General features: G+C 28.9%; 2 protein-coding genes across 2 annotated transcripts; both read right to left on the bottom strand.

Moving 5' to 3' along the window:
• Positions 1–1,029: 1,029 nt before the first annotated feature.
• Positions 1,030–3,444, bottom strand: LOC114187702 (60S ribosomal protein L18a-like). The gene is made up of 4 exons (XM_028076020.1): positions 3,309–3,444; positions 2,962–3,077; positions 2,458–2,521; positions 1,030–1,633 (listed from the first exon to the last, which is right to left on the bottom strand). The coding sequence occupies exons 1-4, from the start codon at positions 3,321–3,323 to the stop codon at positions 1,292–1,294; spliced, it is 537 nt and encodes a 178-aa protein (XP_027931821.1). The 5' UTR covers positions 3,324–3,444; the 3' UTR covers positions 1,030–1,291.
• Positions 3,445–12,069: 8,625 nt separating this feature from the next.
• Positions 12,070–14,380, bottom strand: LOC114187701 (aspartyl protease family protein 2-like). The gene has a single exon (XM_028076019.1). The coding sequence runs from the start codon at positions 14,034–14,036 to the stop codon at positions 12,366–12,368; it is 1,671 nt and encodes a 556-aa protein (XP_027931820.1). The 5' UTR covers positions 14,037–14,380; the 3' UTR covers positions 12,070–12,365.
• Positions 14,381–17,828: the final 3,448 nt, after the last annotated feature.

Below are 17,828 nucleotides of genomic sequence, written 5' to 3'. Positions count from 1 at the left end.
GTACGCACGGGTCTCAAACTAGTTTTAATTTTTAAATTAATGTTTCAGTCCTTATAATTTAAAAGTAAAACATTCCGGTCAATCTGTGCAACATCGTTATGGAACTAAAATATTTTTAAAAAATTTGCAGTTAGATTGATTTTCAATCTAAGAAACCATGAACAAACTAAGTCCAAAAAATTTAAACCTTTAAAATTGTATTCACCAGTAAATTAATACAATTGAAATAAGTTAAAAGAAAATACACCTGTACATAATACTTTATTGATAAGTTTAGTTAAGATGAATTTTATTTTCCATGTTATATTCTAATCCCTATCATTAATTTTGTATTTAGATTGCAGTGGGGTGTGCCAAATAAATGTTGCTAACCAACCCAATTCGTATTTTAAATAAAACATTTTTGCTTTTTGTCGACTTATATATATCACGTAATAAATTTGTTTTAGTTCAATGTAAATAATTTACAATTTTTTAACTTTATCTGATAGACTAACAGACCACCAAACCAAATCATTTTGCACGCTCTTAAAAAAATTAAAAATAAAACATTCCTTTTTAAAATTTAAGTCATATTGATAAAGTTATTATATAAATTATAATACAAAAGTGTTTTTTAATCAAATAGTTTTCTAAAAACTTATAATTAACATTGAAGTCATCATCCTATTAGCCTCCAACTCGACTCAAGCTTATTTAGACAACTCCAATTAAGAGTTAACCAAAATTATTCATTTCATGGCCGCAACAGGTAAGTTATTCACTATATGTTTTATACCAATATCTCATGTGGCTTGAAAATCAGGTAGTATAAAAACAGAAGATAAAGCTTATAAAAAGATCAAACAGCTTTTACACATTGTGGATGATTTTTAAACATTCTGAAAAATCATCTAAAGGATATTATTTGATAATAAGGGGAAAAAAATAGGCATTATTATTGGAGAACAACCGAAGTTCCTTGTGATTTGAGTGAAACTTTTCTCTTGTAATTTGCTCATCATATGTTCGAAAATACTCCTCAGTCACTAGAAGGGAAAAATTAAATAAGAAATGAAAAACCAGCATTCATAATAGAATTGAAACACTTGATTTGAACCAATCCTGATCAGATTCATGGAGATGAGCAAAACAAGGGCTCAGAAAAAATATTCAAAAATAAGAACACAAGCAATCTGTGGTAGCAGGAAATGAAGTTGTTGCTATGTGATTACCTTCTCTATGCTCTCTTATGTTTCTAATGAATCAAGCAGCCTCAAGATGAAAAGTAGAAAATGTGACAGACTGAGAATTACATGAACAGGTTCGGCTTGGATGCCTTGTACGTTGTTTTGAGCTTCCTAGTTGGGGGCCTAACCTTCTTGAACACCAAAGGGAACTTGATTTTGGAGTTGAGGAATTGCTTGGTGCTCTCCCTTTTGCAAAGTTTGGCTGGAATGGTGGCAGTCTTAATAATCTGGATGCATGGACTCCTCACTCTATGACGAGATGCCATTTCGTTGTACATTTGTTCAACAGCACCGTTCAGAGTAGTATCTCGGTATTCCTTGTACATGTTGTGATAACCGGTTCGGCTCTGATATCGCAGCCAAATTCCATAGTTCTTGATCTTGGTAGGATTTTTCTCAAAAATCTGCAATTGGCATAAGGAAAAATATACATCGCTGTCTGCTTTTGGAGCCTAGAATACAAAAGCTAAAAACAGGAAAACAAATCATCTACAAGTACTCTTTTGCATAGCAAAGTTAAGGTAAATCCTACAGTACATGTTACATGAAGCACACAATACTGTGATCAACCTGTGTCCAAACTTCAATATTTTTTCCCTACCAAGATTTCCTAGTATCTGACCATATCCTCTATATGTATATCAAACAACTGAGGCAGGGGGACTATGAAAAAAAAAAGTCAGTTACAATCTTGATTTAACAAATATTTCACAAGTTTCAGGCTTAAAAACATCCTCTCTTCACACAGGTTTTACAATTTTTATAATTTCACACGATTTTCCAACCACTACAGAGACTGGTATCTAAAATTAAATATCGGTAAAGAAACATAAGGACTTAAAAGATGCCTAGTAACTTAATAACAAAGTAAACAGATCCCCAAGAACTCTAAGAACTTCCAATTCATTAGAGTTCTTCATTGAATGAGAGAGAAGAGTCGTGCAATGCGTTCAACATAAGAAGATAGTCAAGCAAAAATTACTTTGCCTAAGCCAAAGTAATTTTACCAGTCTTACAACGTATAGTCTTTGTATCATCCTAATTTGTCCTTGGGATGACAGGTTTCCAAGCTGAAGTTATATGCACCAAGTGATTTTTTTATAGAGAAAAAATTAACAAAAGCACTGAAAGAAGGTACAAGCTTCAAGTAGAAATAAAGCTTGTTTGCAACCTGCTGCCATAACCAGTGTTATGTGATAAGGAATATATTGGGTCAATTCAGAATTACCTCATTGATGGCTAGCATTTGCCCGTTGCTTTTCTTGACCTTCTTTAGCTTTCTCAAGAAATACCTGCAAAAATTAAAAGGAAAAAAGAGATATGGTCACTGGTCATGCCTTTCACAAACAGTTTCACAGTTTTTATGTATGCTGCATTGATTACTATCCAGAAAATGAAACAGCGATTACAAGCTACAACTGTGTGGGTGGAATTTGGAATAAAATTATTCTTTGATGTGAAGGGTGAGGAATTAAAAGGAATTAATTACAAGACCTATGAAGTCCACACCACAATAACATTCCATGTGAATTATGCCAATCAGAAAACTTCATTAAAAGCATCTATGCATATCTTTTCAACAAACCAAAATGCACTATCCGTGTCTATCAATGGTGCAACCCTTCCAGCCATAAACACAGATAAAGTCTAAGGTTGAAAATTCCCATGTTTTTTCAGCATTTTCACACAATTCCATCATCAAACAGATACAGAAGTTAAGGTTGTCACATACCAGAACTTAGATTTGGCACGGACCTCATTGGTGGCCCAGAGTTTCATTCTGTAGATCTTTGGATGCACATCAGTTTCAGTGGGAAGAGCTCTCCCCACAACTTGGTACTGGTGAAACTGATTCAATAAAACCCAAACAAAGAAAAACAAAATAAAGTGTCACCCATTATAAACTCTTCAAAGCACCAGAAAAACGAAATCAACTAGAAAACAAAAACTAATTCAAAATATAAATTCTTTTAGTAAAAAATCAGAAAAAGTCCCATTTTGCAAGGAATTGAAAGAATATATAGAACGGTTGCAAAGTTAGAAAATAGGAAAATGGTGGAAAATCCATGACAAGATTACCCTGAAGGTGACCATGGTTGCAACTGCTTAGTGTTGTCTCAGTTGCAGGTATTTTTTCTGTGCATAAACATAAACTGCAAAACCCTAAACCGAAGGGTGAGTTTAGCTGCGTTTTTGGTCAACGTTGTGAAAGGAAAACAAAAACCCAAGATGTGCATTTTGGGCTCCAATTCGTGAGTAATTTTGTACGGCCCTGTTTCTTCATGTTTTTTCTTCCTGCACCCCTTGAAGTTATTGAATACTTTTTACTAATTTCGGGGTGTGTTTTTACATATATCACAACGACTGAAATTAGAGTATATTTTAAAGGTGTGAGACATTGTTTATGGTGTTTGGTAGATTGATTACAATGATATAGAACAATATAATGCCAATTTTGTTATATTTGGTTATTTAAAAAATGTGAAAAATAATACATTTTGCTTTTGTTAAAAGAACACATATCATTGGATTTTTGGCCCAACTAGCATAAGTTGTTATCTTGACCTAAAATATGTAAGCCCCGTAATATTTGCTGATTAAAATCTCAAATAAATTATTCACTCCATTTGGAAGATAGAAATAAAATATTAAAATTATGTTGTTACTATTACTGTATGTTGGGAAAAAACTAAAAATACCATTTTTGGTAAAAAATTTATTTAAAGTAATTTGACATCACAAAAATAAGTAAAATAAGTAGTGAAACATTACTAGAATTTTTCATATTTTGTAATATTTTTTTTTTGCAAATTTGTTATAAAATTTTGTAAGAAAAGATTTCTTTATACTATTTTTCTTACGAATTTTAATTGGTAGTTAATTCTTTCGTGGATAATAATTTCCTACAAAATTATAAAATTTGTAAGTATTTCTTACAAAATTTTCTAAAAAAACATTTTGTAAAAAGTATTTTGCAAAAAAGTTATTAGTAAATTTTTTGAAAACCATTATTCATTACAAAATATGTAAATGTTTTCTAAGAAAAGAATTTCAAAAGAAAATTGACAGAAAATATATAATTTTTAATAGTGAAAAAAAACATAATATTATTATTTTTCAGAATTTTTTTTCTAATGTGTGAAATATTATATATATATATATATATATATATATATATATATATATATATATATAATGTGTGAGAATAACAAATATAGAATACTACACAAAGTTGTGTTGGTCATAACAATATTACCACGTACATTACCAAAGATTTAGAAGGTAATAAAAATAAATGGAAAATGTCAACTATATGCCTGGAATTTGACAATATGGTTATCTACGCCAATGATTTGTAAACACACGCTGATTATAAATTTCTTATTATTATTTCTATGTCTCTTTTTTCTATAATATTATGTATCACTTATTATATTTATATTTATGGTTCTTCAATCTCTTTCTCTCCTTAGTTGTTAAATAGAATTGGGGTTTCCACCAACCGTTTGTTGTATTATGTAATATGATGCAACCCTCATTTGGATTGTATAAGGTAACGGATAAAATAGAAGAATTTTGTATTGGAGGGTCATGATCAGGGAAATATATTATAAGGAATTTAAGTATGCTTTTTCTATAAAAGAATTTGAGAATAAACTATAAAACTTGGAATTTAAAAAGGTTTCGATGGTCACAACCTCTATATGGATACATTTGCATTCTACCTTGATACATCATAATATGCGTATGAAATTTATGTTCTTTTTTACTCTTTTTTTTAATGAAAAAAAAATATGTATTAAATAACGTGCAAGTCTTTACAAAATATGCATACTGCATTAAAAAGTCAGACCAAACTTTTATAGATTGGAATAATACAACTAAAAAAACAAACATAAGAAAAAGAAGTGGCATCTATAAAGGAGATACGATAAGTAAGTGTTATATCAATATGCAAAAAAATATTATTGGATGTTCATAACTGTGTTGAAAATTTCATATCAATTATTAATAAAATTAATTTAAAGTATGTAAGTGGGATAATTTTTATCAAAGAAAATGCTTTCAGGGTAGAATTGGACTTAAAATTCACTTCTTAATATGGTATCAGGAGTTATCTTAACAAACTTTTGGACCTATCGTGTCATCCATTATTAAGTCGTTATTGAACCACCTACTGATATTTAATTATGTGCATTAGATGTACATGTCTTAGCGTGAGAGGATGTGTTGTAGATCCCACATTGAATAGAGACAAGATAAGACCCATTTACAATATATAAGTGAGACAATTATCCATATACAAGCTCGTCTTAGGGGAAGAAAGATAACATATTGTTATCAGTTTTGTTACCCATTGATGAGTTTTTCGAGGGGAGAATTCATTGGGAGAGACACCACACCAATGAGATATGAGTCCAATCGACATAACAAATTGACATCATTTCAACCCTAAAATATTAAGGCAATGGATTTATGGGTATTGTAACTCATATGTTGCTCAGTTTTCTCATTTCTATCAAATGTGGGACTTAGACTCACACTTGGATTTCCAACAATCTTCCCATCAAGGATGAGTCCCTTCTACATTGGTATATTTCCCCTCGACCGGAAGCATTCTCAACCATGAATACCCCTTACGTACCGTCGTTCATCTTGATAGGACACACTCACTTAAATCTTTTATTAGGAAAACTTTCGATACAAGGACTATATTGTACTTGTATGAGTCGGTCACCAAGAATAATTATCGTCTCTAATATCATTGATGGGTCTATCGAAGAGAGAATTCATTAGGAGACAACACCACCAATGAGACCCGAGTCCAACCCACATAAGGGATTGACATCACTTCCAACCCAAAACCTTAAGGCAATAAGTTTATGGGTCCTCTTTCTTATAAGATTCTCAACTTTCTCATCTTTACCCAATGTGGAACTTAGATTCACATTTGCATTCTCAGCAGTCTCCCCCCTCAAGGGTGAGTCTCTTCCACATTGGTACAGTCCCCTTCGAGTGGAAACATTCCTAACCACAATACCCTTTTCGTATCATTGTTCATCTTAATGGGACACTCTTACCTAAACTTTTTATCAATAATACTTTCGATACATTGACCATATTGTAGTTGTATGAGCTAATCACCAAGACTAATCATCGTCTCTAATACTGTTGATAGGTTTATCGAAGGGAGAATTCATTGGGAAGACAATACCAATGAGATCTGAGTTCAACTCACATAAGGGATTGACATCACTTGTAACCCTAAACCTTAAAGCAATGAGTTACGGGTCTTCCTTCTTATATAAGGTGTTCAACTTTCTCATTTCTACCCAATGTAGGACTTACTCACCCTTGCATTCTCAACACCCATTTATCATAGTAAGTGAGAGGTCATGATATTGTTGGGTGATTGTTGATCAACTAATGAAGAATGTTGATCTCTTACTAGTGAGTTTAAAGATCTACAAGTCAAAGCTAGCTTAGTTGTATATCACAGAGGCAGTGAGATTGCATGGAGTACCTTCTAGCATTGTGTTATATAACCATCTAAGGTTTTCATTCAACTTTTGGAAAACATTACATGATGCCTTGGGGCCTAGGTTAAGGATTAGTTATGTGTACCATCTCAAACAAACAACCAATAGAGAAAAATTCAATCTTTAGAAGATATTTTGAGAACATGTTTATTGAATCACTTGGAAAGTTGGCATGAGATACATCCTTTAATGAAATTCACATTCAATTAGTTTTCATGGCAACATTAGGATGGTGCCTTACGACACTTTATACGAGACAACGTGTAGGAATCCCTTATGTTGATATAAGGATAGAGATACTTTGATAGTGGGACTAGAGTTGCTTCAGTAAACCACAGAGAAGGTTCGACAAATGCAGGAGAGACTGTCGACTTTTCAGGGTAGGCAAAAGTCTTATGTTGATCAAAGTCTTTTAAGTAATGTTTAACGTCCCTATGAAAATAGAGAAGTTGTGAGCTTAAGCTTGAGTAAACAAACCTTAACACATACAAAAAACTTGTTAAGGTTTTATAGTACCCTAGGGTAAATGATCCATATGTAAAGGTGACGTAATCACAATAATTGATTTTATGCATAGATTGTGTATTTTTTGAATATAGTTCAAATGTTTGAGCTTTGACATGAGTTTGTTTGATTTAAATAAATGAATTCAAAATGAGAGTTTTTTTTAGTAGTGAAAAGTTAGAATATTTCAATGGAGTCAAATTAATTCAAGTTATTGTAATTTTAGAACAAAACAATCCATGATCAACATAATAAATGAAAAAAAAAAACATTTAGTTTGAACTTGTTCGATCACTTTCTATATTTTGCAAAATTTATGAATTATGTAGAGTTGTTGGGTGAGATATACTTTATTTGGACAAAATTTAATTAATTGAAAACTGTAAAGGATTGGTTGTTAGGCGAGCCAACTCTAGTTGGAAAAAATAATTTAATTGAAAACTCAAGCGCTTTAATTATTATACTTGACTAATATATTGTATTTGAATATTAATGTAATTGATGATTAATTGCAATCAGTGGTGGAGCCACGAAGTAGCGGGCGGGGGCTACGGCCCCTCAACTTTTTTAACTTTTTTTTAAGTTTTATGCATTTAAATTTTTAAAAATTTTTTAATTTATAAATTTTTTAAATTATGTGTATCATTTTAAATTAGATAATAATACAGTGAAAATTAATAAAAAATCAAATTAGGTATTTTTTTATTTCTTTTATAAAGTACAACATTTAATTTTAATAAATAGTACAAGATAAAATTAAGGGTTAAATATGTTTTTGGTCCCTCAATTTTTAGCGAATTTTGGAATTAGTCCCTCATCAAAACTTTTGACCAATTTAGTCCTTCATCTTTAAAAATGTGTGAATTTAGTCCTTTTAACCAAATTTTATTAAGTTTATCTGACGTTTTAAGCCCATTTCATGATAGTATTTGAATTATTTACACCGTTTGAAACATTTTTACTTCAATGTTAACTCAAATATTAATTCCAAAATTCACTAAAACTTGAGGGACTAAAAACATATTTAACCCTAAAATTAAATATAATGAAGAAAAAAATTGTTAAGATAATTTTTATTTTTCATCACATTGTTTTTTGTGTTTTTTCACGTGTTGTACTTATCTCTTACTCTTACTTGATTTCTTTTGTTATTGAAAAAAAAAAGTTAAACAGAAACTCATTATTTTTGTCCTCATCTTTTTCATATCTTCTCTTATTCTTAAAGGAAAAAAAATTTCTCTTGTCTCACTTGGTAGTGCAATACTTGTTTAATATTTAGTCCTATTTTTTTTATCTCATTACCCTTTTGTATATTCATTTTTTATGAATATAGAAGAGCAAATAATGTATTATGTGATTTTTTATAGAGGATTTTTAATTGTAACTTGATTATCATAATTTTTTTTAGTAATTATGTCTCTCAATTTTTTATTATATTATAATAAATTACTTTTTACTCTTAAACTTGTTTTATAAATAGGTATATTAATAATAAAAAAATAAAAAAATAAAATTATTTTTTAAAATTGATAAAAAAAAGTGAAGATGAGAACAAGACAATAAGGTTACTCATCGCATAAACATAACAATGATGAAATGAAAGCTTGTGATGACTTTTGAATCGATATGTGCATATTAGTAAAATGAAAAATGAATATTTTGCAGATAATATGATTATTTACATTGAACAAAAAATAGCTAAAAATGTAGTTATGATTAAATTATTTGATAAGTTCAAGAATATGAAAAAACGAATGACAATATCATTTAAATATATGTATTTTCTGTTATAATTATAGCTATATTAAATTATGTATTAATTTTCACTGAATTAGTGACAAAAATATTAAATATATAATTTGAGTATATTATTTTGGCTCCCTCAAAATTTTTTGCCAAGATCCGCTACTGATTGCAATTTATTGACATTTAAAAATTGAGTTAGATGCATATATGTGAATGAAATATGGTTGTGATATAATATATGGTGTGTCGTGAACATAGTTCTAGGGAAGAAATACTATGTTGAGATATTTCGGTAATGTGTTAAATTTGGAATTTTGAAGGAGGTAATGAAAACAAATTAGGTGAAGAGTTGAAGGAAATTTTTATAACTTGGTATGTAGTATGAAAAAGGATTGTTTAGTAGGTCATAAGAATTTACTTTGTCACATGAGTGAATTGAGTTTCTATTGTTTACCAATGAAACTAGTATGACAAATACAGATCTTTTGATATAATGTAATGTATGAGCTTTTCGAAAGTAAAATTAAGATGTACTCTTTTTCCTTATAGATATACCCTTGATTTCTAATAAATATAATGAGATATGAATGTAATAAGTGTGTATGGTAAATATATGCATATATGCAAATTTTTAAAATTTTCACTTACCGTGTTTTTATGTGATTGTATTGTTTATCGATATCATGCATTGTACGAGAAAAAAAAAATAATTTAGGAGAATAATCTCGAGATATATATATATATATATATATATATATATATATATATATATATATATATATATATATATATATATATTATGTTTTATGTGATGATGTTAAGATATTTGGTAGTTAATATAATTGTTAAAAGAATTTTAGATGGTCAAACTATTGAAACAAACATACTATAATGGAGAAGTGAGTACGTGAAAAAAGATTAACTATTAAAAATAAAATATAATAAAATATTAAAAAATATTTAAATACATATCATTCGTCTTAAATTATTATTGTGAGTCGAGTATTTACGTATAAAATAATAATTAATTATTTGATATCTCTCGTTGTCCATAATTTTGTAACAAAATTTGATATAAAAATTGATTTTTTAAAATATAACTTAGATTTTAAATAATTTCAAATTAAAATAAAAAATAATTATAAAATCTTAATAAATAAATAATTACATTTAGAAAGACAAATTAAAATAAATTACCTTACAAAATATGAAACATTAAATTACTTTATTTTCTTATTATTATAATATTTTTTTTAATTATTTATTCTATTATATTTAAAATTTAATATTAATACAATACCAAAAGTAATAAATTATTTTAAAAATAATGGAAAAGTTTATTATAATTGATTATATATATAATAAAATATTTATAACATATCAACAAACTAGGCTATAAATATTTTATACATATAATTATAGTTTCTTAATTAATTATATGTACTTTAAGTTAAACACAAGAATATGACAATGTTTTTAATATTCATTCGTGTTTTATTCTTTATTTTTACATTTTTTTTAATTTCCCTACTTTTTACCTATTTGTATTTTTCGTGTTAAAAAAAGCGAAATGTTAGAAAGACAGATTTTACTTATTCCAACATTTTAAAGCGAAATTTTATTTGGATTTAAATATTAATATTGTAATTTAACTCAAGTTTATATTCAAAAAAATAATTTTATTTGAAGCTCACTATTTTTCAGTATTAATAAATATTTCAACAGTTATTCATAATATAAAAAAAAATACTAATAATTTTATGTGTAGATAGCTACTATACTATGCAAAGACCCTTTCTCATCCCTAAAATTGGTGGTTTCCTTTTTATTGATGCATGTGATGTGTCCTTGGTGTGTTCCCAATTCACGTGTATCCCACAATGAAAGGGTATTCTAACTATTATTCATATTTACATTAAACATGGTTCACGAATTGATTTGATTCATGACTCACTCAACTCATTGATAAACGTGTCTCAAAAGTTAAAAAAATAAAATAAAAAATACTATAACTATACTATTTGCTTACATGCTTCTAACAGTGTTGCTTGAAGGAGAAAACTATGCTTCCTAGTCAAAGAAGATTATTATTCTCCATATAATACACGACCAATTGAATGCACTCACAATTATTTAGGTCACTAGTGAACAATCACTTTTCACACCTCATTATCGCAACCCTTTTAAAATAGGGTTTTCGTGTGGATACTTTTCTGCACTAACTTGGAACAAATAATACAAGTCTTTGCTGTGAGGGTAGAAATTTAATAGCAAAAGGAAAGTAGATAAAACTATTAGAAGAGGAAAAAAAAAAGATACTAACCCACCTAACTACTATATATATAATTTTTTTATAAATTTGAATTTTTTTTTTTTTGGTGTTTGAAATATAAATTGAACTTGCTTTTTACTAGTCATACAAATTGAGGTTCCCATTCAAACTTTATATAGATGGAGCACTTTTCTATGCAATATTAGTATTCTATGAAGAAGTAACATCACTAAAACTTAAATTGGATAGGAAGAGAAAAAAATTACATTAATAAATTTTAAAATAGATAGGCAGAGAAAATTACATTTATAAAATTTAAAATAGATAGGCATGTGTTATTTTTTTAGGGTACCCTGAAATTCCCAAACGCAATAAATAAAGGAAGATGGCACAATGTGTGATAAAGAGATACCTACCAACAAAGCTGACCAAGTCTTTGTTTGCATGCTCATTTTCTTTGTTTTTGTTAAACAATTGTGGCACATACCTAACAGAGTAGCCATTGAATAATATATGGTATTGCTGGCTGATATTGGAAACAACCATATTCCCTTTGACCAGTTATTCAAGAAGAAAAAAAAACAGATTATAGAGAAAAGAGAGTAGAATACTAGAAAATATTGCAGCAAATCATTGCTTGAAATGTAGAATCTAGACATAAAATAGAAATTGTTGGTATTGCCAGTTAGTGAAATTAATATTATGAGACAATGTTTCTTGTAAACTGAGTTAAGGAGCAATTTTCCTTCAGAGAATGGGTAAACAAAACTTGGCAGTCAGAGATACAATATCATATTGAATTGAAAGGGACAAGGAACTCAAAATTGATGCAGTTAAATGTGTACAAAACAATGAAGCTTTGGTGTTTGTAATAATGACCTTGTTCCTGTAAATTACCTAGGACTAGTTTTTATACCACCTGAAGAAACAAAACCTGATTTTCTTTTCTGTCTTCTGTGTATATCACTTTCTAGTGTTCATCAATGGGAAAACCCCAAGGTAAAAAAAAAAATCAACCCCAAGAATTGCCATGTTCATCCTATACATATTTTTGTTTACCACTAAAAAAAGATGTCAAACATCAGCACAGTTCATTGGTGCATATCCGAGTCTTGATTTCTGCACATCATACAGAATGTGAAAATTCTGCTGCTGATAGTTTCCGATTATGGAAAGTGCAGACCTGGGAGTCCCCAAAATAGCCAAGCAAACAACATCTTCAGGTTCAATCTGGATGAAGTAATTCTCCACAGGGAAATCCCAGACAGCTCCATCAGCAAACAAGATTGAAAATTCTGGCAGCTCAATTTTCTCAACTCCAGAAACATTGTAGCATGGCTTTAGAGGGGGGAACGTTTCAACGAGTTGATAGCCCTTGATTTTCCTCATGAATGCCTCCTTGATTGTTTCGTAAGCAGGTTCAGCAAAGTAAGTCAAAGTGGTGCCAGAATCAATAATTGTACCTCCACCACCTTGTGCTGACAGATGCCAAGTGTCCTCTGGAATCTTCAGCACCTCACTACCAACCATGATAGACTTTATCTGGACATAGTAAAAGGTGTCAACAGGGTTCTCTTTGCCACCAACAAAAGAAGTGAAATTCAAATTGGGGTGGCTGAGAAGCTCCTTGTCCTCACCAAATATCAACTTGCTACTAACACTTGAATTGCTGTTTCTATCCACAAGGCAATAAGAAAAGGAATGGCCATAAAGTGATTGTAGCTGAGTAGCAAATGACAATGGCCCTCTCCCTAACCCTAGTAATCCTGCAGCACCATGGAAAAGTCCTCTATTCCAATGGCCACAACCAAACATCACATTCTCAACAAGCTTCAGTTCAGACTTTCCCTTTGGGGTGGTGAGATTCACAGTGAAAGTTTCAATTGCCAAATCCCCAGTTGTGTTGGAACTATCCCCATACCAATAGAAGTATGGACAGCTTTGAGTCTCAGCCTTGCAGGGCTGAGGAGGGTCTGGTGATGACACCAATTGGCACCTTGGATCATGACAAGTTATATTCTTAAAAGAACTAGAATCCTTAGGATCGTAATACGGTCCATTTTGCTCAAAACAAGCATAACAAGGAACACATTGAATCCAATTAAGATCACTACCGGTATCAAGTATCAGAGAAAAATGCTTAGGAGGTGTGCCAACAAACACATCCATGAAATACTCACCAGAGCCAAGACTCACCCCTGACTCCAAGGTTGCTACAAGCTGACCGGAGAAATACTCCGGCGGCGCCGCTGGAGCAGCCGCCTCCGGCTTGTAGAACTTCTTTGTCTGCTCCTGTGCTTTCTCCAGCCTTGAAATTGTGTTTTGGTTCTTCTTCTCTATGACCCTTCTGCAAAGGGTCTGAATTCTCTTCAAGTCTCTGACTGTAGAATCAACCACAGACTTTTTAGGCTCAGCATCTTTGCTCTCTGAGTGGTGTCTCAAATTGAGTTTCACAGATTGCTTGTGGTGTCCTGCTGCCAAAGAAGCTTCTCCGTTTTCACCATCAGTGCCTTCTTTGGATGTCATGGTTCCCACAGAAGACTCAAATTTCTCTGACTTGGAGAAACTACACCCAGTTTCCGAGGATGAAGAATCAGCATTGAAGTGTGCATGATCAGGAAACTTCACTGCTGCAAGAGAAGATCCATTGAGATCATTCTGATTGAGATGCTCAAAAATGGATTCCACAGTGCAGGAGCTGTGTAACACAAGGAGAACCAGAATGAGAGAAACCCTCAAAACCATATTTGTGAAGTCCTATGATGGTAGTACCAACATCAAACACCTTGTGGAATTTCAGAGTGGAAGTGACAAACTTCAAAACCCAGAAAAAGAACAACACTTTACAACAATCTCTGAGCTTACAAAAGAGAAGAATGAAAGAATAAAATTCTAAGGGAAATGATAATGGCAAAAAGATGGAAGCTTTGAAGGCGAAAAGAGTGAGAGAGAAAAGAGAAGAAGGAAAGAAGAAGAGGGCAATTTAGGCTTGTATTGGGGTGACTCTGTCAAGAACAAGTGTGAAACACCAAAAACGCGGTTTGATTAGCATAGCATAGATAAATAAAGTCATCAATTTCAAGGTACACATAACGAAAATGAATTTTAAATGAGAGTATATATAATAGGTGGTGTTCCTCTTGCAGGGTATTTTCCTCTCAGTTTCCTACTTCATGGGTATGTTTTTTCATTAATTGTATGGTGCGATGGTGCAGACCCATGTCACATATTTAATACTTTACGTATGGAACATGTTACGAAGAAAATTTTATCTTTCACAGACTCCACATAAATAATGCAACAAATAATAGAGAAACAAAAGTTAATAACTTTAAATTATGTGGGGACTGGTTATCAAACAAAATTTGATATTAAATGATTGTTTACTTAGTGAATAGAAAACTGAGAAAAATATATGAAATTATGTTAAATTATTTATTAAATTTAATGTAAATATTTTGATTATCTTAATTAAAGATTTTACTTTATTATTAAACTAACTGTATTTAATAATAAAGATTAACAATGTAAGATTTTTAAAAAAAAAATTAAAGAAATAAAATAAAACCAAACAGTTATACGTTTATAAGAATTTAAAATGTCTTATTTTAAAAAAAAATTTGAAGAAACTAACAAAAATAAATTTGGAATACATTTCAGTTAATTGTTATATTGTAATATATTTCAAATAAATTTACAAAATATTACTTTATTACAAAAGTTGATGGCACCCTGTTTTAAGGATACTTTTACAAAAATCAACCCTTCTTCAGATTAAGACCACTTTTGAATCACATTGAGTCAAGAATGAAAAGTATTAAAATCATATAAAATGTGTTAGAATATATAACATCTTTCACACATGAATTGGACTATGATTCTCTGATAATAATTTATAGAACATGTTCTTAAGAGAAATATTTGAATTAGAATAATATTTTTAATAACAAAAATCTTATTAGATATGTACATGTCTTATCCACATGGACTGGAAGTACAAAAGTCAAAGTGGAAAAATGGAATTTTGTGAGCAATGTTGGAAGTTAGGAAGAGTGTGTGGTCGTTGGTCAGAGTTTGTGAACCTAATGTGTTGCTGTCCCATGACACGACCAAATGTGGAATCCGAGATAGAAGAGAAGAGAGAGAAGAGAGATATCTAATAAATAATATTTTAAAAATGGAGTAACATTTTCTTATTTAAATTAAAATACAGTCAAATAATTTTGAAGATTTAAAGATGTTTCTAAAGTTTTTGCATTTGATTTCATTGAAAAAAGATAGTCATCTTTAGTTGTTGAAATGAATTAGGTTTGTTATAACATTAAATTCTTTTCAATACTCATTTCTCATAAATTTATTTTAAAACATAGTACATTAATGTGCATGTATAAACAATTTTAATGTATCAAATAATATCAACATAGCTCTTGGGATCAAAATGAACCTAAATTTAAATAATATTTTTAATTTGAATCTTATTGATAAAAAATACTAAAAATAGCCAAAATTTTATTATATTTTGATACTTTACTTTATATACCTAAATTTCGAATAAAATTGATTTGAAGAAGAAAAAAAATAATAGGCAAGTAAAGTTGTTTATATTTTTTTATAGATTCTTAGGATGGATAATATGAATATGAAGATGTCGTTTTCATATTATTTTGAATTTCATACAAGATTATGTGTTGTTTAAACTTATTTTTAATGTTTGAATTTATATAGTTTGAATAAATGAAATATGTTACATGTTATCATTTTTTAATTAGATTATTTCATTTATATAAATTAATTCACATTGTTGTTATTTGAAGCAAAATATTTATTATTAGATTATGAGCATTATATGAAAAGAAACATATGTAAAGTTTGAATGACTACAATTTAATTGAAATGAGTGAATCATTTTGAAATGTTTGGAAGTCATATTTGATAAAGTGAATTTGGATAAATCATTTGAAAACTAATGTGGTATGATACATGAGTTTGATTTTTTGATAGTTTCATTCAAATGAAAATAAGACATAAGTTCATACCTTACTATCAATCTTATTTTCATTCAAGTAAAAATAGAATTCAAAACCCAACTTGTATTTCAATTCTATTTTTTCTCAAATGATTTTTTTTTTTATTTTTGCACTCAAACGAAAATAGTATTGTAACAAAACTTATGGTACAGTAATATTTTCACTTAAGCGAAGAACATTTTTCTCAAAGAACATTTTTCTCAAGAGAATTAGTTTTCAATTAAAAGAAAATAATATTTTTACGTAATATAAAAGTGTTATTTTATTTATTTTTCTCTTGTGAAAATTTTTATTTTAAAGAGATTTAAAAGTAATATGTAAAGAAGATTATAATTTAATTTATGATTTTATTTTTGCAAAATATTTATATTTAAATATTTACAATTAGTGTATATTTAAATTATATTTTGAAGGAATGTGTTTTATTTTACTACACCCATATTAATCAAATCAAAAACTCAAATCATACCATTCAAAACTTTAAATCAAAATATATTCAAATAAATGCAAAATCATATTAAAATATGCAACGAATAATACTTAAAACAAAAGATCAATACAAAAATATCAAGAAATATTCATGAACTTACTCTTATCTTTAACATTTGTTTCAATAATCATTTTAAAAATACTTAATTACGTATCTTTAGATGATATGTTGAATGTTGTTTAATAGACGTTTAGCTATGTGTGTAATAGAAGTAATGTCACACCACCATAAGTAGGGTGTTACAATTTACAAAAAAGATTAACTTTATTTACACTTCAATTTATTCTTCGCACAAGATCTCAAATTTGTTATTATTAATTAAAATTTATTAAAAATAATAATTTTCACTTCAAATTTAATTATATTCTCTCTCGTAATTTAAGAGTTAAGAAATTAAAATTAGTGTTTTTTAATAAATTTTAATGAATGATATATTGTATTATAAATTCCATATGACCCATTAATTCATTTATTTCAATTTTAAATAGATGGAGCTTAAATTTAAATAAATTATCCAATTAAATTTTTGAATAAGATAGAAACAAAATATACACGTACTATTTACGTCATATTCCATACATTCTTCTTAAAACATTATTATTATTATTATTATTATTATTATTATTATTATTATTATTATTATTATTATTATTTTCCTCGTTTTGAAAATGAGTTGAAAAATTATTAATGACCAACTCTAGATATGGGACCAACAAATTGTTATCTCAATACTCTAGCAAAATCAAAATTAGTAAATTCAAATTCAACACAAAAATAGGTGAGCCTTCATTATCAATTTGCAAACTTCTATAAGACTACGCAACTTATTAGAATTCAAGTCAACCTTTATATATATATATATATATATATATATATATATATATATATATATATATATATATATATATATATATATATATATATATATATTTTGATTCTCAATAATCCGAACCCTTTATAGATTGGAAGTTTAATTTTATTGAAGTTCGTGAGATGGAAATTTCTTCACGTGATCACGAG

The sequence above is a fragment of the Vigna unguiculata genome, chromosome 6 (assembly GCF_004118075.2).
Source record: "Vigna unguiculata cultivar IT97K-499-35 chromosome 6, ASM411807v1, whole genome shotgun sequence".
Taxonomy (NCBI): domain Eukaryota; kingdom Viridiplantae; phylum Streptophyta; class Magnoliopsida; order Fabales; family Fabaceae; genus Vigna; species Vigna unguiculata.
Note: the sequence above shows the minus strand (reverse complement) of the source record. Positions and strands in the feature narration are given on the sequence as shown.

What these genes read in the sequence shown, in the direction of transcription:
- LOC114187702 (XM_028076020.1), bottom strand. An exon ending in CGTGCCAAATCTAAGTTCTG is followed by an intron (nt 2,522 to 2,961) that starts GTATGTGACAAC and finishes TAATTTTTGCAG; the next exon opens with GTATTTCTTGAGAAAGCTAA. An exon ending in AAATGCTAGCCATCAATGAG is followed by an intron (nt 1,634 to 2,457) that starts GTAATTCTGAAT and finishes TGCCAATTGCAG; the next exon opens with ATTTTTGAGAAAAATCCTAC.
- LOC114187701 (XM_028076019.1), bottom strand. Translation starts at nt 14,036, where the DNA reads ATGGTTTTGAGGGTTTCTCTCATTCTGGTTCTCCTTGTGTTACACAGC.